Source organism: Artemia sp. Qi Xiang Cuo, chromosome 6 (assembly GCF_049724085.1).
Source record: "Artemia sp. Qi Xiang Cuo chromosome 6, ASM4972408v1, whole genome shotgun sequence".
Classification (NCBI taxonomy): Eukaryota; Metazoa; Arthropoda; class Branchiopoda; order Anostraca; family Artemiidae; genus Artemia; species Artemia sp. Qi Xiang Cuo.
In genome coordinates, this window is record NC_142799.1 from 55,077,260 (window position 1) to 55,099,639 (window position 22,380).

The following is a 22,380-nucleotide window of genomic DNA, read 5'->3' on the forward strand; positions in this document are numbered from 1 at the left end:
GTGAGCTTGCCATCAGTGCTTTTCATCACATAATGAGCTGTAATACCTAGAAAGCCAGACCCCGTTCTTGAAGACCAGCAGTCTAGGGTCAAATTCAGTTTCCGGACTTTCTGGAGTTCAGCTTTGAGCTGTTTGACCTTCCTTTTCTTTGCTGTTACTAGATGTCTTGCAACAGTACGAGCTGAGGGGCTAGTAAGACCTCCTGTAAGTTTAGAGATTAGAGCCTTTACTCCTGGTTTTTCAAATCAAATAAAAGTCGCTAGACTGCGCTTTGGTGCTATTAATAATAAAAACACATAAAATTAATAAAAAAGGGTTTAAAAAAAACAGAAACGGCAAAAACGGCGAGAAAAAAACGAAACAGAAACGGGAACGTTACTAAAAACACGGCTACCTTTTTTCTTTTTTTTCCGTTTTCCCAAAAAAAAAACAGAACATAAAACGGTAGAAAAAAAACAAACACAAACAGAAACGGCGCCGACCCCTAATGCAGATGGGTAAGCACTCCATTTTTAAATGTTGAAAAATAGACAAGCACACACTCCAAATTGATTGGTACCAACAAAATATTTCAGTTGGACATCTTCATTACAAAATATTTTTTGTGCTTCTGACAGCCAACCATAGTAAGCCTGGAAAAGTAACTTTGGGTTTCATTTGCCAGGGCCAAAAGCTTGAGATGTCGGCAGCAGTAAGCAAAGCAAGAAGAAGGAGGTAGATTAAGGCTGCGATAGAATACAATGACCATATTAACAACAATTTACGAAGAGAGGTGAAGGCAGTGGCTTAGTGACCCTGGTATTTGCATGGTCAAAGTATTTCGGCGTTGACATGGGTTTAGTTTAAGATTTGCATAGACACTTTTTGGCGGGAAAACTGAGAATCTTAGCCCAAAATATTACCAACCCTGTTTTTGTCAATGTGTTAAATAAAGAAAGGAAGATTTAATGAGATAGGTGGATAATTAAACTGCTTTCAAGTTACTGGAATCTACCACTTGTAAAAACTAATTAGTCTTTAATGTTTGCTTTTTTATTTGTCCAATTTTAATTTGCCTATTTAACATTAGGAGGCTACTTTGTGTGGCTATGATTCTCTGTTGATCAGCCTACCAGAAGCACAGTCCCAGATAAGGAGCCTTGGTGAATAAAAGGTCTAAATTAGATTTAGAGCCTTAGTTTTATCTCAAAATAATTCAGGTGCTTAAGTTGGTCAATATATACGAAATCATATTATTGAATTAGGACTAAAGTGAATACACCATTCGATGCCTTTTTTTATGCTGATTACGAATATAATAAGCATTTCTATCAGAAATGAATTTCAGCCCCCCTCTATATATGCCAATTCAGGGTTAGGTTAGGTATAGCTTATATAGGGGGGGGGCTGAAATTCATTTTGGATAGAAATGCTTATTATATTCATAATCAGCATAGAAAAGGCATCAAATGGTGTATTCACTTCCGTACTAACTCAATAATATGATTTCGTATATTTTGACCCTTAAGTTCATATTACTTCTCCACCCCTATGCTATATCTTATTCTCAGAAGATTCTGCAGAAGACTCCTTAAATGTAGGCTAGGGCTAGTAAAAAAAAAGTTTAAACATGGTTTCTGGGAAACTTTCAGGGATGAGTATACAGGCTAATATATCTCCCAGTAAGGGATTCTGAAGTACCTACTTCCACTGCTTCTCCCTTTAGAGTGTCCTGAAATTTGCCTACATGACCTATTGAAATTTTGTCAAAACAATGTTTTACCTTAATTTACTGCTAACAGTTTTTTTTCTCTGGATTTTGTTCTGAAAATACAATTCCTGTTATTTTGAGTAGATTTTTAAGCCATATCAATGGTTTTTTTTTCAAAAGTTCAGAAATGTATTTGCATATCTTTAAAACCTTATAAATTGGAATTGAGCAGAGTTGTGAAACAAAAAGGAATTTAGTTGTAGGCCTACTTCATTTAAGCAGAAGATCTATTTTGCAAGGTTTCACTTTTAGGTGAATTTTTCATTAGGCCTGTTCATATTATTGACTTATCAATAAAGTAAACATACCACTTGATGCCTTTTTTTATGCTCTTTCCAAATATAATAATCATTTTTAATGATTAACCTAATGTGCAAATATATACCCTCAATTGGTATATACAGGGGTGGGGGTAAAATTCTTTTTCAACAAAAATGATAATTATGTTTAGAAAGAGCATAAAAACAGCATTGAATGGTATCTTTACTTTACTTATAAGTCAATAATATAAATAACAAAAAGTTTACCCACTTTTATAATACACAGGTTTTTAAAGGTCATTATGTCATCAAGACCACTCAGTGACTTTTTTAAGTTACTGTCCACAATTTTTGCTATTTCTGAGGCATTAACACTGCCTTTTGAGTGGCCCTTGCACATAGGACATTTCCACTACAGCCCATGCTGCAAGTCATCATTGGGTAAATTTTTCATTATTCACATTATTGACTTACAAATAAAGTAAACATACTACTCGATGCCTTTTTTTATGCTCTTTCCAAATATAATAATCATTTTTGTTGGAAATGAATTTTACCCCCACCCCAATATATACAAATTCATGGTATATATTTGCACAGTAGGGGGGTGGGGGTAAATTTTATTTCTGATGTAAATGAGAGAGCAAGTTTAAACTTCCCACCCCCCTAATGTGCACTACTCAATTACCTTTTGAGGAGTAGCCCGCCTGGTGACAGGTGGCAGAGTACATGGGAAATGTATAATTTGGGCCATAATTTTGCACATTAGGGGGGGGGGGTAAACTATAGTAGAGATGCAGTAAAAATATGGGTACTTGTTGGTTATATAAAACACACTTGAGAATTTTGATTGCAAATGATGCAAACATGACACAAAAAAATTGGTCAAGCAACTTCTTTATACCAGAGAATTGGCTTGGTTGGGAAATAAATTGTAGCTATATTTTAATTAGGTATTTTGGTTAGGTTACATATTTAAAATAGGCTTTGCTTTTTTTGAAATTCTTTTACAGTCAAATATAAGTATAATAGATTTGACAGGCTAAGGAACCCATTCACAAAAAAAATAAAAACTGTCAACAGGTGCAAAACAACAGATAAATCAATTAGGGTTATGTATAGAACCATCAGGGTGGGGTACATTTGTAAGTGCAATGATTAATATATTTTGAAAAAGCATAAAAAATGAGCTTCTTGGACCAGCCTTGTCCTGTGAAAATCATGCCCTTCCACAGAATAATCTTGGACTGCTTGGTCAATGGGCTGAGGCTTGGCTTCTTGAATTCAATGTTGTGAAGTGCCATAACATTCACTTTGGAAAAATGAGTCCTTGTTGCTAATTTTTTCTTAGGCATCCCACTCTCCTCTGTAAATAGTGAACAAGATCTTGGTGTCACTATTGACAATAAACTAAAATTTTGCACTCATGCTAAGAGGTCTGCTGCTGGTGCTAGTTTAATTAGGGAACTGATTAAGCATACTCTTTCCACTCATTCCCCCTAAGTCATCAGTCTTCTATTTAATTATACTCTATTTAATAGTCTTCTATTTGTGATTTCCTATCCTGCAAGACTATCAAAGCTTAATCTCTTTGCACTTGTTTACTGAAAAAATAGAGGGGGTGCCATTTTAGCCTATGAGTTATTGAGGACTCTCCCAGCATTATTCCCTGCTGTTGCTACCAATTCAAAAACTAGAGGTCATCACCTGAAACATCTCAAGCAGTCTACCATATCCAGAGTCTGCACTCAATTCTTCTCCCCACAAATTGTCAACAGTTTGAACAAATTATCTGAAGAAACAGTTACTGCTGAATTCATTGATGTCTTCAAATGAAGGCTGAATGCTGAGTGGTCCTCCAGAGAGTGTAAACAATTGAGATGCTACTGGTCATCCAACTCCTCCTGGTCTCTAAAAAACCATGAAAACAACTCAAGTCTTCATTCTGGAGCTCTACAAGGAGAAATCCTTAGATTGCTTGAAGCTGCAGTTTAAGGTAATTAGTGTGTTCACCTTGTTCCTATGTCAGTAATAGAATCATGTATATTACCAACAAACATTTAAGATGCCAAAGTTCCTACAAATTTTATAATACGCAAGTTTTAACTCTGAAAAACACATATCTTATGTTTTAGACTGTGAATCTAAGCTATCTGAAGTGATGTCTGATTTTACAAATTATAATGTGTTGACCTTGGCGTCCTTGTGTTGACCTTGGCGTCCTTGAGAGTGGATCAAGTGAAATCTTAGAACAGTTTTTTGGAAATATAAATAGGACATAGACTATTTTATATACTTGCTGATCAGTTTTGACTATTCTTTTCATCGAATCCTGTGCAATTATCGAACTTAAGCTCGCGATAAAAGTGCCTACGTGACCGCCCGCCCACGTGCCTTTTTAAATTTTAACCCGGGCGCCAAGTTCTGATCGCTTGGCGTTGTACTGTGGTTTTGTTCTCAGCCGAGTTCTCAGCGAAGAAATAGAAGAAAATGCCGCCGAAAGTGTCAACAAACAAGAGAACCCGGGTAAGCCCAAAGAAAAATGAAGATGAGTGTGGTAGCTGTAGACGCGAACTTGATGAACAGTCCCAAGCTTTGTCTTGCGATGGTTGTGATAAGTGGCTGTGCATAGATTGCGTTGGAATCTCAAAATCAGAATACCAACTATTTTGCAAAATGACTGACAGCCTCACCTGTGAGTGGTTCTGTCCTGTGTGTAAGGTTACTGGGAATAGCAGCCTTGGCTCAAATGCTACACAAAAGCTTATCGAAGCTACCGTTTCAAAAGCTGTGACCTCTTCTCTGGATCAGTTTCAGCAAGATCTTAAACAAGAACTGGGGAACATTAACAGCAAAATCTCTAACTTGGAAAGTGAGATCGCAGGCAAGTGCACCCTAGCAGAAGTTGAATCCAAATTAGAAGATATAGTTACTAGCAGGCTGAACCGGTGTCAGAGCGATACTACCAAGAACTTTGAAAGTGATGTTAGACGGATCATCCGTGAGGACAGAGAGAGACAGAAAAGGCAGCTCAACATCGTAGTTTACGGAGTTCCTGAATCATGTGAAGAGGCAGCTGATATTCTGATGTTTATTCAGGATCATCTTGCCCAGTCATACAATCTGCCCTCTGTCAAAATTTTGAAGCCGCAGCGGCTCGGGAACAATCCACCGAAACCAGGTGACCGACCTAGACCTGTCCTCTTCCTCACTGATAACTACAAGATAAAAAAGGAGATTGTGACTAAGTCGAGGGAGCTGAAGGGTGCTGTGCAGTTTCACTTTGACCGCACAAAGGCGGAAAGGGAGAAACGAAAACAAACCCAAACTTCAAAAAACGGGGCAGCTACGGAGCACTAAAGTGCCCACTGCCTGCTGAGGATAGCCCATATGTAAATAGTTTCCACAGTTGTAGTAGTGTCGATGATAGTGATTCATTTAAGAGTGGCAATAATAGTTGTGCTTTCCATTCATGCTCGAGCCCTAGCTCATCAGATATTAGTTTCAAGAGTTTGCCAAAAGTGATACATTATAGTAACCCTCCACAGAATAGTCAAAAGAAATTATTGAAGCTTTTTTACACGAACATTGATACAGTGACAAATAAGCTTCCTGAACTAAAACTTACAACTACTGCTGAAGAATACGATGTGTTGTGTATCTGCGAGCTGACCCCCAAGAACTCTACTACCCCACTGGAAGATGATCATATCATGATCCCCGGATATCGCCTGTTCTCGAATCTCTCAACTCACCCCAGAAGAGGCGTTGCTGTTTATGTGAAGGATGTATTACAGGTCAGATAGTTGACTTTGAATCATGATTATTCCCCATGGGTTGAGAGTGTTTTTGTTAATATTGTTATTGGGGGGAAGCCACTTCTAATAGGATGCGTTTATAGAATCCCAAGCAGCCCAGATGCCGCTGCCTCTTATGGGGCTCTTACTCAATTAGCTGATCATGCATCTAAGCATTGTAACCAAGATTTTATTTTAATTGGAGATCTAAATATGCCTGATATTTTGTGGGTGGATGGAGCAGGTTACCATCAAAGTTCAACTGCAACTAACCCGTTTGTGGAATATTTAGGCAACAATAATCTGTACCAATTAATTGATCAGCCAACCCGTTACAAAAACAACCAGATACCATCTCTACTAGACTTGACAATCACTAACAACCCAGGACTGCTAGTGAATACTGATTACCTGCCCCCCATTGGCGCTAGCGATCACCTCTGTATTTCCCATGACTTGCTAATAAGTCAACCACCAAACAACTGCACCAAACGAACGTATACCGACTACAGCAGGATCAGGGAAATACTACAGGCGGTTGCATGGGATCAAGTGACTAACAGTGATGATATAGAGCAAGCCTGGCTAAATTTCAAGAACGCCGTCCTCCATGTTGAGCAGCTTTGTACTTCAACGTCTTTTGTCAAGGCACCTAGAACACTGCCTCACATAGATCGACCCATTAAAAGAGCCATGAACAGGAAGAAAAAGGCACTTTCGAAGTACAAGAAGTGTGTATGCACACGACACTGGGAGCATTATGCCAGAGCCAGGAATAAGTTGAGACATCTAACTAGGCATTTTATGGCAGAATATGAGGAGAAGATAGCCTTTAGTATAAAGGAAAACCCTAAACGATTTTGGAGGTATGTGTCCAAGAAAGATAAGAACAGGCGATCAATACCATTCTTATTCAACGCTGAAGGGAAAAAGTTGGAAGACCCAGAAGCTATAGCAAACTTGCTTAACACTACCTTCGCTTCGAACTTCTCCTCAGACTCATCAGCTGAACCCTCATGTCCTGACCCCAGACATATCGAACATCTTATGCCGAAACTCATCATCACGACTGAAGAGGTTAAGAAAAGACTATCAAAGCTGGACCCTAACAAAGCCAAAGGACCAGACGGCATCCATCCCAGGCTGCTCAAAGAAATCTCTGATATAGTCACCGAACCGCTCTGCTCCTTGTATAATCTGTCTTTGAAGACAAAGAAACTACCACCTGATTGGCGTACAGCAACAATAACTCCAATATTTAAGAAAGGTTCCAGAAGCCAGCCAGAGAACTACCGGCCCATAAGCCTTACCTCAGTCGTTGCTAAGCTGATTGAAGGAATTGTCAATGATGCCGTTATAGCTCACATGACAAGGAATGGTCTCCTTTACAGCGGCCAACATGGCTTTAGAAAAGGAATGTCCATTGAAACGAACCTGATCCAAGCTTATGAATCAATCACTGAGGTTATCGAATCGGGATCCCCTGTAGACGTGTTCCTACTGGACCAGGCAAAAGCCTTCGATAAAATGTCCCACCGGTACCTGATGATTAAACTGTCAGCATATCACATTGATGTAGACGTAGCCCAGTGGATCCATAGCTTTCTGTCTGATAGAATCCAGATTGCTGCAGTCTACGACCACAACGGAAACCTCGTGTACTCGGCACCAGTACATGTCAGAAGTGGTGTGCCACAGGGAACTAAGTTGGGCCCGACTTTATTCAACCTCTACATTAACGATGCTCCTGAGGTTGTCCAGAATCTGCTGGAACTATATGCAGACGATTCCAAACTCTTTGGACCCGCCGCTTCTGACGAAGACTGCAATGCCCTGCAACAAGACTTAACAAACCTCTGCCAATGGGCCTCAACTTGGACACTAGAGTTTAACCCAAGCAAATGTAAAGTTTTACATCTTGGACTGAACAACCCTTGCCATAGCTACCATATGTTGGACTCTACTGGTGCTATAACACCCATCCAAAGCGCAGAGGAAGAACGTGATCTCGGGGTAATCATAGATAATAAGCTGAAGTTCCATAGTCACTGCCGAACTCAAGCCGCAAAGGCAAACAAGATCCTAGGCCTAATCAAGCGATCAGTGACTAGTCGCCACCCCAGGGTCATTAAGAAGCTTTACACAGCCCTTGTCCGCCCTCATCTTGAGTTTGGGATGGCAGTTGCACACCCCCACTTTAAATGCGATGCAGAGTTGCTTGAAAAAGTCCAGAGAAGAGCTACTAGGCTCCCATTTGCCAACCAACAAATCCCATATGAGCAACGCCTAGAAAAGCTTGATTTGCAAACTCTGACCTACCGTAGAAAAAGGGGGGACGTAATTTTGGCATATAAGTTGATGAACAGCAGTGTTATCAAGCCCATTCTCGAACAGGACCAGTCTAGCAGAGCGCGAGGTAACCCCATAAAACTCCGCCAAAGATTCAGCAGAAAGCGTGAGAAATACAACTTCTTCACCAATCGCGTTGTTCCGTTGTGGAATTCACTGAGCGATTCAACTGTTTCCGCAGCTTCAGTTAACAGCTTCAAGACTGGCGTTGACCATGACTGGAGGAACAAGCCATGGAGGACGCAGTGGGATGAGCCTGCATCCACCACTAGGGTCTATTAGTGTGTGATATTCAACTGTCCTGTATACGTGTAGGATGTGATGATCCACTAATGAATTGTGCAACGAACTCCTGTCAATACTACCTGGCAACATCTACAGGTTCCTGCAACCTTAGTCGCTAGAAGATGCGATTTAAGGTAATTTAAGGTAATAACATTCTCCTCTTTGGTGAGTTAAACCATCCTAAAATTCATTGTATTGATGGATCTGCCTTTTGAACAAGAAGTTTTCCATTTCTGTCTGCTCTCTGATCACTTTCTCTACCAAACAATACCTAAAGCAACTTGTTTTAGAGAATAAATTTTCCATTTCTGACTGCTCTCTCTCTGAAACTTTCTGAACTAAACAATATCTGAACCAACTTGTTTTAGAGAGGCCCAAACTTCTAACATTCTTGATCTGGTCATAGTCAGTAATTCCAACCTTCTTATTAAAAATGAAATCTCATCACCAGTTGGAAACAGTGACCATGTTGCAATTACTTCAGAGCTGTGTTTTCAAATTAGTCTCCAAAAAACTTGCCTGAGTCAATTGGGATCATTACTGAGGATATTGAAGAGAGTTGGTCAAGTATTAAAGCTGAAACTTTCCAAGCTGAACAGTCTTGTGCCTGAATTGTTTGGACTAAACAGGCTAGAAGTTTACCATTTCTTGCCACTCAAATTAGTAGACTAATTAAGGGAAAACATAGCAGGAAAAAGAAAAATCCCCCAAAATTATCAAATCTACAAATCTTTTCTAACCAGGCAAATAACCTAATCAAGGAGAAAGTTTGAGAAAAATTTGGCTGAGGATATTAAATATATCCCATAAAATTTCTGGCATTATGCTTATCAAAAACATCATAGTATATGTTCAATCCTTGACATACTGCACAGTAGTCAATTTGTTGCTGGTAGTTGAAACCCTCAACCAACAATTCTTAGGTTCTTCTTCTGTCTCTTCTGATTTCTCTACTGTTTTCCCCATCCTCCTGTATATGATGCATTGCTTAAGATGGAAACAACTTTGATTACTGGCTCAATGGTTCTAAAGGAACCTGTATCTCTTTCTACATTCATCCTCATATCCTGCATAAATTTCAAGCAGTTTTGTTCTGGCCACTTTCCTACTATTCAACCTATCAATGAGTTTTTCCAAACTACCACTGGATTGGAAAACATCCAATATCCCTCCTATCATAGGCAGCACAATAGTGCTGCCTAAGTAAAGAACAATGTTGGCACAATGTATTATTTTTTCCCTCTTTAGACCGGGGCACTTTGAATTGAAGGAGTTGTAAAGAAACATTGAAAAGGGCTCATTTGATTGGAAATTGGAATGGCTTGAACCCTTTTTAATAGTCAAAAGTGACTGGAAGGCAACTAACACCCCTTCCATGCCTGCCATTTCCCCAACTCATATTAATCAACCCTACTCATATTAATTTCTGCTCGTTTTGAGTTTGACTCTTATTTATTTTAATTTCTGTTTATTTTGGGCTTCATTTATTTATTGATATTGATTTTTGATAGTTGAATTCTTGGTAGATTATTTGATTCTATTTTTGTTCATTTTGGTTTAATGGAGTTCTTCACTTTTTTTTAATGCTTATTTTATTGAAAAAGTTTTTTAATTCATATTTAAGAAGGGTAGAAAGGACCTTGTGGAAAACTGTCAACCTATAAGCGTGATGTCTGAGGTTGTTAAAGTTCTTGAAAGTATAGTCAATTCTGCAGTTATTTGGCATCTTGAAGCAAATAATGTCTTGCATAAATCACAGTATGGTTTTTGTTTGGGAAGATCAGTTGATACCAATTTCCAAGGATCATATGACTACATCACTAGGTTTCTTGATGTAGAGGTGCCTGTAGACTTGACTTTTTACTAGTGTTTGGTTTTACTTGACTTTTGTAAGTGTTTGGCAAAGTGTGTCACAAAATACAAACGTCACAAAACACAGATTAAGCTGTGTAGAGTCAAGCTTGAAGAGAAATCCCTGCTCTGGATCCTTTATTTTCTTCATCAGCAATCTCAGTATGTTTAGCTTTTAATGGCTCTGCTAACCACATCTTTTCGTTCTCTCAAGAAGTTTGAACAGTGTTACTTAGGGAAGTGTATTGTGTCATACACTATTAAACATCTTTTTAATTTTGGTCCTTTTACTATTAGCAGTAAGCTAATGTTCTATGCTGACAAATCAAAACTTCTTGGACAAGATCATGCCTTTTCACAAAATTATCATGAACTGTTTGGGCATTGGGCTGAGACCTGGCCTTTGGAATTTAATGTTATCAAGTGCTGTTTTATTGACTTTGACAAATAAAAGTTTTTTTTTTTTGCCATCTAATCTTTTCTGTAAATGATGGACAAAATCTTGGTTGACAATGAATTGAAATTTAGCACCCATGCTGAGAAGTCAGCTGCAGGTGCTAATTCAACTATGGGCTGATTAAGTGCACCTTTCCACTTGTTCCCCCAAAGTAATTAGTCTGCTGTATAAAGAACTAGTTGACTAACACATCCCAAGCTTGAAGTTGGAATATATCTATCCTCTCTGTATTTAAAAAAAACATCAAAGTTCTGGAAGATGTGCACAGAAATTCCACTAAATGGTATCCAGCTTGTAGGAACTTTCTTACCCTGCAAGACTAGCTTAGCTGAAACTACCAACACTTTTCTATAGGATATTAAAAACTGATGCCATTCTAACCTACAAGCTAATGAAAACTAATATTTTCCCCTGTTGTTGGTCCTGATTCCAACCAGGGGTTGTTGGTTGAAACTTATAAAAACGTCTACAATAATCCAGTAATAATACAGTTCCTTACCCAAAGGATTGTTACTGATTGGGATCAAACTCTGAAGATATAATTACTGCTGACTGACATTGTCAAACAAAGGCTGGATGCCAAGTGGTCCTCTAGAGAGTGGAGTCTTGACTGGGAAAACCACTGAATTCAATCAAAAATTTAGAGCTTCACTAGAAAAAATCTTTTGATTGATCCAAGCTGTAATTTAATGTAATTATACACCATATAGAAGCTTGATTTTTTTTTTTTTTTTTTTTTGTATTGGAGCTCTTCCTTCAAAAAAGTAGAAGTGTTGTGCTGCAGTACAACTTCTCTAAATATGGAAAATAAATGACTTCTAAATATAAGGATCTTTCAATGAAAAAAAAAAAACAGCCCATGAAAAAGGGCACACTCAGCATTATAAAAATAAAGCTGTCTTTGGACAAATTGTTTTTCATCTCCACAAGTAATATTAACTTTCCTGCTCCTTGTTGCTAATCCAAGATTAGTCACTATTCTTATAAAACACTGAGATCTGTTTTTTCTTCCATGTATTGGACAAAACTCATTTTTAGTTTGTTAGATGTCTTACTGCATGTCTGACAAATGAGAGTTTTGCCAGGTGTGTTAAAAGTGAAGATTTAACTGAAAGAGCTATACTCCTGGCTGTCATCTTGCTTTCTGTTTTCTTTGAGGCACTTTAAAAAATCAATGTAGTTTGCATCAAATGGGCAGATATTGAAAAACTCTAAAATTATTTATTTATAATCCTTTTTTTGGTATGCTCTTAACTGCAGCATACAAGTGAAGAGAAAAATTTGACTCGTCCACTATTTTTTAAGAACTAGGTATTATTAAGCATACACCATGTTTATCACACTACCCTGCCTTGTAGCATACAATCTGATTGCTTTTGTCACTTTTGTGTAACCTCCCTAATGTATAATTTATTTCTTTTTGCTTTTAGGCTTCTATAACATGCAGACAATCAAGTGTGTTGTTGTAGGGGATGGTGCTGTAGGTAAAACCTGCCTTTTGATCTCCTACACAACAAACAAATTTCCATCAGAATATGTGCCTACAGTAAGTAACAGTCCATTTTTGCTATGTATTTATGCTATTATATATATTGTGCATATTTTGCTATTATATATATATATATATATATATATATATGCTATATATATAATTATGTGTGTTTATACATAATTATGTATATTTATACATAATTATGTATATTTTCTATTATATATATATATATATATATATATATATATATATATATATATATATATATATATAGACCCCAGCGCCGCGCCGATGAGGGGAGACTGGTGGCGGCGGGGCCAAAAATAGCGCGCCACGCCGCGCCGCCGGTAAGATGTCGGCGGCGCGCCGCCGGCGCGATCAATGTTAACTGCAAACATTAATGTTTTCATCAGTCTTTCTCAAGTCACAGCTTCAATTTACAACAGATTCAAGCCTATTCATGAGTTCAAAAATTCACAAGTTGCTGGCTGGAAACTGGTCTTCTTTGTTATTCATCAAGAGAAGTAGAAATCTGGTAGAAACAAAATGGCTGTGGCATTTTAGAACCTTTGCATAATACAAGTAGTTGAAGTATCTATCAGCTATGTATTCTTAGCATAAATAATTATCAAAATTAGTAGTTTTTTTCATTGAGCATTACTGCATACAAAACTTCAAATACTGTATCACAAAATTTGTCAGTTATCTTAGTAAAAACTTTGAATATAACTTTGAACTTTGAAGCCTAATTTTTTCATAATGCCCTTTGTCTATATCTGTTTTGTCACCTTTAAAACAGTTGAAATGGGCGACTTTGATATTGATTGTTTTTTTTTCTTTTTTGGATTCCTAAAAAGTCTTCTTGTATTAAAAACTGGTTTTTAATAAGAATTTTTAAAAAAATGCATTTTAAAGTTTTTTTTGGCTTCTTTATAGAATATATGTCATATAGGTTAAGGCTGAACTGTTGCTTTTTTATTGGTTTTGGCTGCTCTTTTGGATATTATTCATTTTTTATTTTTGGGATTCATTCCAAATTATAAACTGATAATTGCCTAATATCAGTCAAATTATAAACTGCATCTAAAAGGAGTAAATTTATCAAATTGAAAAATATATGATGAACACTTCACATGAGAACATTTCAATTACAATGAAACAAAAAACACTTAATGGTTTATTTGGTATGAAGAAAAATGAAGTGCCAGCTATTTTCTTAGGTAAAAAAGGAAAAGCTCATCTATTTTAAATGTAATTAAATGAATTAATATGCATGACTGAAGTAGCTCCAGGAAGATGTTGGGATTTTCATCCTAGTTTGTCACTTTTAATCCAAGCAAAATGTTAGGACACTTAGTATCAGTTATTGAGTTTAAGCTTTGATTTCCAAATGCTCACAAAAATTACCAAATTTAAGAAAGTTGCAACAACATGGGGTCAAAATACTCAAATACTCCTCTTTGATCCCCACCCAGGCTTAAAGCTTCTGCTATGGTCATTTCCATGGAAATCTCCCAAGAGTTTCTTTTTAAAATAGCTTTTGAGCGTAGTTAGGGGTATTTAGCCTTTTTTTTGCTTTTCTTCAAAGCTTTGAAAAAAGTGTTATAATATTCCAAATGTTACATTTGTTATATTTGTGCATATTTTTGGTAATCATTTGTGAGGTGATCAAATTTTTTAAACCGCTGTAGATACTTATGAACATTGCAACATCTAGTACCCTGAGGTCATAAGACTGTCAAAGACTCCTCCTTGAACCTCCCAAATTGAAAGCTTTTATTATGACCTTGCCTTTTAATGTAACTTGGGCACTGGACAAAGGGCGCCATTGTCCCTCAAGTGCAATGTTAGGTTGGGATGTTGATATTGCTTTCATCATACCAATTCGTTTTAGTGTGAATCTGCCTGGTACTTATGAATGAATGTTTTCAAAGTAAACCCGTTTCATCAATAAGAAAAAAACGGGTTGGACTTATTTGTCCCTTTCCCTTTGGACAACAAAACCATGCAAGTGCTGTATCAAGTATAACTTACAAAAATCTTGTTAATTTTTTTTCAGCTTTTCAACTCTTTGGCATCCCTGCTTTCAATAAAAAAAAAATCAAGGTACTATCACTTAAATATAATAACTCCCTGTCCCCCCCCCCCCTCTGGATACCATCTTGATAGGATACCGTCTCTGCTTTAAATAAAAAAAAAAATAATTAACTTATTGGCACCCCTGCTTTCAAAAAAAAAAAAACTTTGAGGTATTATCATTTAAATGTGATAGCTCACTACCCCCTCCCCCCTCAGTATACCACCTTGATAGGATGCTGTCTCTGCTTTAAATTAAAAAAAAACTTTTTGGGATCCCTGCTTTCAATAAAAAAAAAATCAAGATATTATCATTTAAATGTAATACCTCCCTCCCTCCCCTCTCTGGAGACCACCTTGATAGGATACTGTCTCAGCCTTCATTATAAAAATAATTTACTTAATAATTAACTAGGTAATTATATGGTTAAAACAAAAACGAAAACTAACGTCAAACGGATTAATGTTACTTGAAAAAAAAAATTGAGGGTATGAGTAAAGGTGTACAAATGAAACAACAAAAATGTTTACATTATTCAGATGTACCTTAAATTATTGAAAAACTGAGTCATAGATTTGCTGTGGCATTTAATAAGATCCAAAGAATCTAATTAAAAGGGAGCACACACAAAAGCCAAATTAGACCAGTAGCCTATGAGAAATCGCAAAATACCCAAGACAATGAACAAGTCCTAATGGGGGGCCCTGGGTCTATCAAAATATTTCAATGGTTTCCCAGGGAATTTAATATCATTTTCTTCTGTCTCCACTTTAAATGAAAAAAATAGTTATCTTTTTGGCATCCCTGCTTTCAATAAAAAAATGAGGTATTATCATTTAAAATGATAGCCCCCTATGCCCCCCTATAGGCAATAATTTACAATTTATTTATGAAGCTTATTTTTGGGGTAACTTCCGGTTCAATCTTTAATTCCCCAATCTTCTACATAGCTTAGTCTATAGCTAAATTTTGTCTCAATAGAAGGTTTTTTTGTTGTTGTTGTTTTTTTTTTTGGGGGGGGGGTAAAAATTTTTCAGAAAGAAGATTGTATTTTCTATAAGGCGTTCAACAATTGAGTATTAAACATTAAAAAAATCTTACCTAAAAACAGCAAAAAAAAAATGCAAATTTACAATTCAGCTGTAGAAACAATCTGTCGGCTGTCAATTTCAAAATCCAATGAAGGCTAAAGCTGTATAGTAGTGAATGCGTTCTATAATTCTATTCAACTTGAAAATAAAATTCTTGACTATGAATGATGTAAGAAATAGCGATTGGGAAACTGCTTTCGAAATGACAAACTCATTTCATAAAGACAATACTTTTTTTGTCAACATATGAAGAACTGTGTATATTGCAATATTTGCAATTGCATATTGCATCTGTCTGGTTTTTATGCAAAGTAACAAAAGAGACAAAAATTAATGAACAAGAGAGTAGTGAAGAATTACAATATGCAAAGTAATATTTGGCAGGGAAAGTCACTGGTGATAAATCGCTAGGGGGGGGGGGGGGGGCACCGTGATTGCGTGATTTTTGGGGACTCGGGGAACCAAATTGTATTTCGGGGTGGCACATGGATTTTTTGGGAAATCCTCGAAAAGTCGGGGATAGTGAAAGCCCTGCTTAATTTCTAATAAGGCAAATCGAAATACTAAACCACACGAGAAGGAAAAGCTCCGACTTTGCGGTTGACGCAATAAAAAATTGCCGCAAAATTAATTTGAATTCGACCGAACGCCTCTGCCGGCGGCGGCGTGCCGGTGGCGTTACGACACTTCGGTGGCGCTCGACCGGGCGTCTCGTCGGCGGCGTTCGGTCGATCCGCCGGCGCGGCGCCGGGGTCTATATATATATATATATATATATATATATATATATATATATATATATATATATATGTGTGTGTGTGTGTGTGTGTATATATATATATATATGTAGCCTCTATATATTATTATATATATATATATATATATATATATATATATATATATATATATATATATATATATATATATATATATATATGTTTTGTAAAGTTTTGTTCAAACTTTACTCCATCTTTATCCTTTTTGTATATTGGGTTATAAATACAAATATATATTAAGGAAAAATATGGAGTGCAGTTAAAACAAAGAAAAGAAAATCAACACTCAAAACAGCAACAAATATTTACCATGCAAAAAATGACATCTTGCCATTCATGGCCTGTTTGCCTGCTGGACTCATGAGCATTAACCTACCATAGCTTGGTAAATGGATCTGATAAATTATATTTTCTCATTGAGCACAAGTTACTGGTCCATGGCGAGAGGGACTCAGAGCTCATAAGACAATCAGATTAAAAAGTATTTGGTAAAACAGCTCTAAATAAAAATATGTGGTATGGCTACACTATTATAAACCCTTGCTAGAAGGGCTCTATTCAAATGGAAGTTGGAACTTACAATCACACCATATGAACAATGGATTTTACTCTGCAGATATTCCAATGTTGGTAACTTAGTTTTCTTAAGATTTTTATCTATTGGAAGACCAAGATATGTCAACTTATCACATGGCTTAACTTCAGCATCATTTCAATCTATCTTTACATCAACAATCCCTAGTCACACCTAACTCTAAGAATCATAACTTCACATTTTTCTGCATTTAGGGAAATATTGTTTTCCTAAAACCATTAAAAACACCATCTGCATAACAAAGTATTGGTAAATTAATATCTTTATAAATGCAACACCAAGAGAGTTGGCAATGAGATCGCATTGTTGTGTTATTCTACACTGTGTGTGAAGTAATTGCATCCTGTTTAACCCCAATGTGAATTGGCATTTCATTAGTTAAAAAATCATTTCTGGGAATCCCTGTGATAGCTTTCATATAACAGTACATGTAAAGAATAGGCCTGACTAAATCTGATGATACTCCATGGTTTAAAAGCTCATTCATTGCTTGAGGATGCAAGCAATGAACACACACACATATATATATATATATATATATATATATATATATATATATATATATATATATATATATATATATATATATATATATATATATATTATATATATATATATATATTGCCATGTAATATCAAGCATTTTTTGGGTTTTTGTTTTTATGTTGCAAGTAAAATAGATATGCATAGAAATACAGTCTAGTACAGTTTTAACTTGACCAAACTGGCCTTGAAAAGCATATTTACATTCAATTGCTGAATTTCTTTTCTTCTTTTTTTTCTCATCTATGTTTTCAAAGTTTATTGTTAAAGAATAAGCTTTAAAAACATAAGTTAAATTAGTGCTGAAAAAGTAGAGTCGGTTTGGGCTCTGAACAGTCCAGATATTGTGGTTTCTGCATGTACACTTTGTGTAATCGACTTTTATCGGAAATGGCATTTTATATGCGTCTGATGCAGTTTTTCATGCCGTGTTGTCTGTTGACAACAGAAAAATTCCATCTCTAATACTTACATGACGAAATACGAAAAAAAACACCTTGTAATATCTTGTAATATCTCTGATCATGTCTTGCATATCTCTAATCTGCGCATAAATTTTTTTTTCTGAGTCATTTGGGATTATTTGGTATTTTGATTTAAAAAATTGCACCATGAAATCCGTTCTTATTGTCTCCTGAACAATTTGATTTCTCTATTATACAAGGTGTTCACGCAGCAGCCATAATATGTAAATTTGGTTTTAAGAATAAACTTCAAGTCCTTTGATTTTTGCAACTTGGCTCTAGTTTTTACTAGATATATTATATCCTTACTAATGTTGGAGTAGAGGCCGTGCATTTATAGTTTGTAAAACAAATTTCATCCTTTCTTGGATTTCTTTTGGTAAAAGTCACATCAAGTAAAAATAATATGCCTTAGTTTAATTATGATGTATACTTCATTAGTGTTTTTATAATTACCATGTATATGCTTTTCAATTAGCAATTGCCTGTTTTAGTAGTTGCTGCTTTATGCTGTTTTACCATGCTTTCACTTTCATTCCAGGTTTTTGACAACTATGCAGTGACAGTAATGATTGGAGGAGAACCCTACACTCTTGGTCTCTTTGATACTGCAGGTAAATTGATCTGACTAATATTAATCAAACATATTAGATGTTCAATAAAACTGTTTACTCAACTTATCTTTTTTCATGTAGGAACTAACTAATTAATAAATACTAAATATGCATGCAAAAAATTTGGAGCATTAAGGAGCTAAGTTAGTGATAATTAGTAGCAAATTAAACAACCAAAACTAGAGGTAAATTCCTAGGGGTGGCAACCCTGCTCTCAAAGGTTAATCTGGACTGGTTGTATCAGGACAACTAATCTAATCTATATTAGACTTAATGATTGCTTAATGAAAAAGTTGCTTTCACATTGCTATATCTAGCCTTTTACCCTGCCTTGAGGGGTGGTGTTGGGCAATATTCAATATCAATATTGATATATCGATATATCGGAACGATTATCGATATTTGAAAATGTTTGACTGTTTTCGGCTTTTTCTTCTATCTACCGGTAAACGTCCTGCAGAAAAGATCCAACATAGAAAATTGTTTCCGAGAAGAAGAACAATGATGTGTCTAATCCATTGATTCATACATGCTGATACACAGCATACATACCGGTATCCTTAAATTGGTATAGCCTGTTCTCAAAATCAAAACATGTTTAGCGAGGGAGGACTGTCAAATTTTACTGAGGACCTCCGAAAGGGCTTGGCTGTATATAATGCCTTCTAGGCTTGTAGGCCTTCCTCATATAACAGAGAGTTGTATTTTTATGCTGATTCAAAGTCTATAAGATTCATTTAGTTTAATGTTCCCATCAAAAGATACAAACCTGAGAAAATTTGTGTGATTTTCGAAAAAGGGGAGAAACACCCTAAAAAATCAAAGAAGCTTAATGAAAAGCATAACATCAGTTTCAGCATATCATGGAACCTTACTGTAAAGATTTCAACCTCTCCCTCTGCAAAAATGTGGATTTTTGTATTTTTTGTCAGGATAAAGATCATGGATGCGTGTTTATTTATCCTTTTTTTATTTTGTTTTTTTGCCAGGGTGATCATACCAAACCAATGGCTCATGAATATGGAAAAAAGGCTCTTTCGAACGAAAATAAAAGTTCTAGTGCCCTTTTAAAGTGACCCAAAATATTGGAGGGAAACTAACCTCCCTCCCACGCCCTTTTTTCCCTGAGGTCATCTGATCCAAATTTTGAGGTATCTGTTTTGTTCACCATAGCTGAAAGATCAAATAACTGTGTCTCCGGAGATAACATGACCCCCCACAACCTGGGGAAAGGGCTTTAAGTTAGGGATTTTACCTCTTGGTTAAGTATAGTATTTTTTATTTGTAGGTAAACATGCACTTTTTAGAGAGGGAGAAGTATCTGTGGGTGGATTTCTCCACGGCTAGAATTTTCTGTGGACAGGGAAATTTGTCATACTTTCTCTTTGCCAATCCAATTTTTCATGTAGAGATGTTCCAAGGAAAATTTCATGATCCCCCTATAGTACCTGGGGAAGGGCTATGAATTTTGCCAATTGTTTACATAAAGTATTTGTTATTTGGAAGTAAATACACATTGTTAGGAAGGGGAATTTTCCGCAGGGGGATTCTCCACGGCGAGAATTTTCCATGGGCAGGGAAGTTTCCGGAGATGAACCTACAAAGGGAAATGTTACATGGGAGAATTATCCAGAACTCCTATACTAAATTTATCTTACTTTCTCTTTGCCGATTCAATTTTACATGTAGAGATGTTCCAAGGAAATTTTCATGATCCCCCTATAGTACCTGGGGAAGGGCTCTGAATTTTGACTATTGTTTACATATAGTATTTGTTATTTGGAAGTAAACAGACATTTTTTAGGAAGGTGAATTTTCCGCGGGGATTCTCCACGGCGAAAATTTTCCATGGGCAGGGAAGTTTCCGGAGATGAACCTACAAAGGGAAATGTTACATGGGAGAATTTTCCAGAACTCCTATACTAAATTTATCTTACTTTCTCTTTGCCGATTCAATTTTACATGTAGAGATGTTCCAAGGAAATTTTCATGATCCCCCTATAGTACCTGGGGAAGGGCTCTGAATTTTGTCTATTGTTTACATATAGTATTTGTTATTTGGAAGTAAATACACATTTTTTAGGAAGGGGAATTTTCCGCGGGGGATTCTCCACGGCGAGAATTTTCCATGGGCAGGGAAGTTTCCGGAGAAGAGCCTACAAGGGGAAATATTATACGGGATAATTTTCCAGAACTCCTATACTAAATTTATCTTACTTTCTCTTTGCCGATTCAATTTTACATGTAGAGATGTTCCAAGGAAATTTTCATGATCCCCCTATAGTACCTGGGGAAGGGCTATGAATTTTGCCAATTGTTTACATAAAGTATTTGTTATTTGGAAGTAAATACACATTGTTAGGAAGGGGAATTTTCCGCAGGGGGATTCTCCACGGCGAGAATTTTCCATGGGCAGGGAAGTTTCCGGAGATGAACCTACAAAGGGAAATGTTACACGGGATAATTTTCCAGAACTCCTATGCAAAATTTATATTACTTTGTCTTTGCTGATTCAATTTTACATCTAGAGATGTTCCGGGGAAATTGTCTGGGGGAAATTTTCAGAGAGATTAAAATTACCTGGGGGATATTTTCGTGGGAGGGAGGGATTTCCCGCGGGAGAAATTCTCCATGGAGGAGTCTTCAGTGGGGGATATTCTTCATGGTGGAATTTTTCGCAAGAGATATTCTCCATGGGAAATTTTCCGTGGGTGAAATTCTTCGTGGCAGAATTTTCCGCGGGCGAAATTTTCCATTCAGAGGATGGGATTTTAAAGGAAAATTTCCCATCGAGTGGGTTTTCCGGTACTATTTGAAAAAAGATTAGAAATTAAATGAAAAACAAATCTCTTTTTTCAAATGAAAATAGGCTAAAGATAATTTTCTATGCAAAATTGTCCACAAGAAAATTTCTGGGTGGTATTTGCCAGCAGGGACGGATTTGTCGTTGGGGAGGGAGATTTTACGCAGGAGGAACTTTCCATGGACTAATTTTGTGGAGATTTTTCACGAAGGAGAGAGGCAGGTTTCCCAACATTATTTGACAACGATCAAAAATTAAATAAAAAACGAATTTTTTTTTACTAAAAACTAGGCAGGAATATTGAAACTTCAGACTAAAAGATATCATGCCGTATATGAGGGGAGATACCCCCTCCTCAATACCTCGCTATACGCTAAATTTTTACTTTTTGTCCCAATTCTGTAAGAACAACTCCTGAAACACAAGGGTTATTTAATTAGAATAAGAAGCTTTTTTAAAATACTAGAAAAAAAGTATATGAGGGGCATCCCTCTCATATACGGAATAATTTCTGTTCTTTTTAAGTTTTAATGCTGAACCTTGCGTTCAGGTGAAAAACTTGTTGTTGTTTTTTTATTTAATCACGGAAAGGTAGAACCAATTCTCCGAGGAAAACATTGACATGTTGCTGAGTTTGAATAGCCAAAAGTAGTCAGTAGGATATCTTTCTTTATGCTGAGCCCGAGTAATTTGAAATCTGGATTTCTATTACATTCATTTGTTTAATCAAAGTTTGTTTTTATTGCTTAATTTTACATTATTCGAAGTTTGAAAAAAATTGTACAAAATACACTTTTATTACAATTTTTGTTTCTTATCTGTTAGCCAGTACACACTCGAAAATTTGGATCTACAGTTACAGGGTTAAAACAACTGAGATGCTATATAGGATATATTTGCATATGGGGGGGGGTTAAATATAGCGGAGCTGCATGCAAAATGTAACCTAATCTAACCAAAATACCAACTGAATATTTATTAGAATATAGCTACAATGTAGTTTACCATTGAGCCGAAGCTAATTGTCTCCGTATACAAACAGCAATAAGCCGGTTATTGTCTGATTCTATAGATCAAAATTTTCGAGTGTATACCAAATTCTTGAGTGTGTACTGGATAATAGATAAGTACCTGATTTTTATTTAACTTTAGCAAAGCCAAGAGTTAATCTGAATAA

At 36.2% G+C, this 22,380-nt stretch overlaps 1 protein-coding gene across 1 annotated transcript in view; it reads left to right on the top strand.

The window, feature by feature from the left end:
* Positions 1 to 909: 909 nt before the first annotated feature.
* The window catches only part of Cdc42 (Cell division cycle 42), a 32,533-nt gene continuing 11,062 nt past the window's right edge, over positions 910 to 22,380 (top strand). Inside the window, exons 1-3 of the mRNA XM_089090843.1 lie at positions 910 to 999; positions 12,180 to 12,295; positions 18,328 to 18,400. Coding sequence (XP_088946969.1) covers positions 12,191 to 12,295; positions 18,328 to 18,400 — 178 coding nt within the window. The 5' untranslated portion in view covers positions 910 to 999; positions 12,180 to 12,190. The remainder of the gene's footprint in view (positions 1,000 to 12,179; positions 12,296 to 18,327; positions 18,401 to 22,380) is intronic.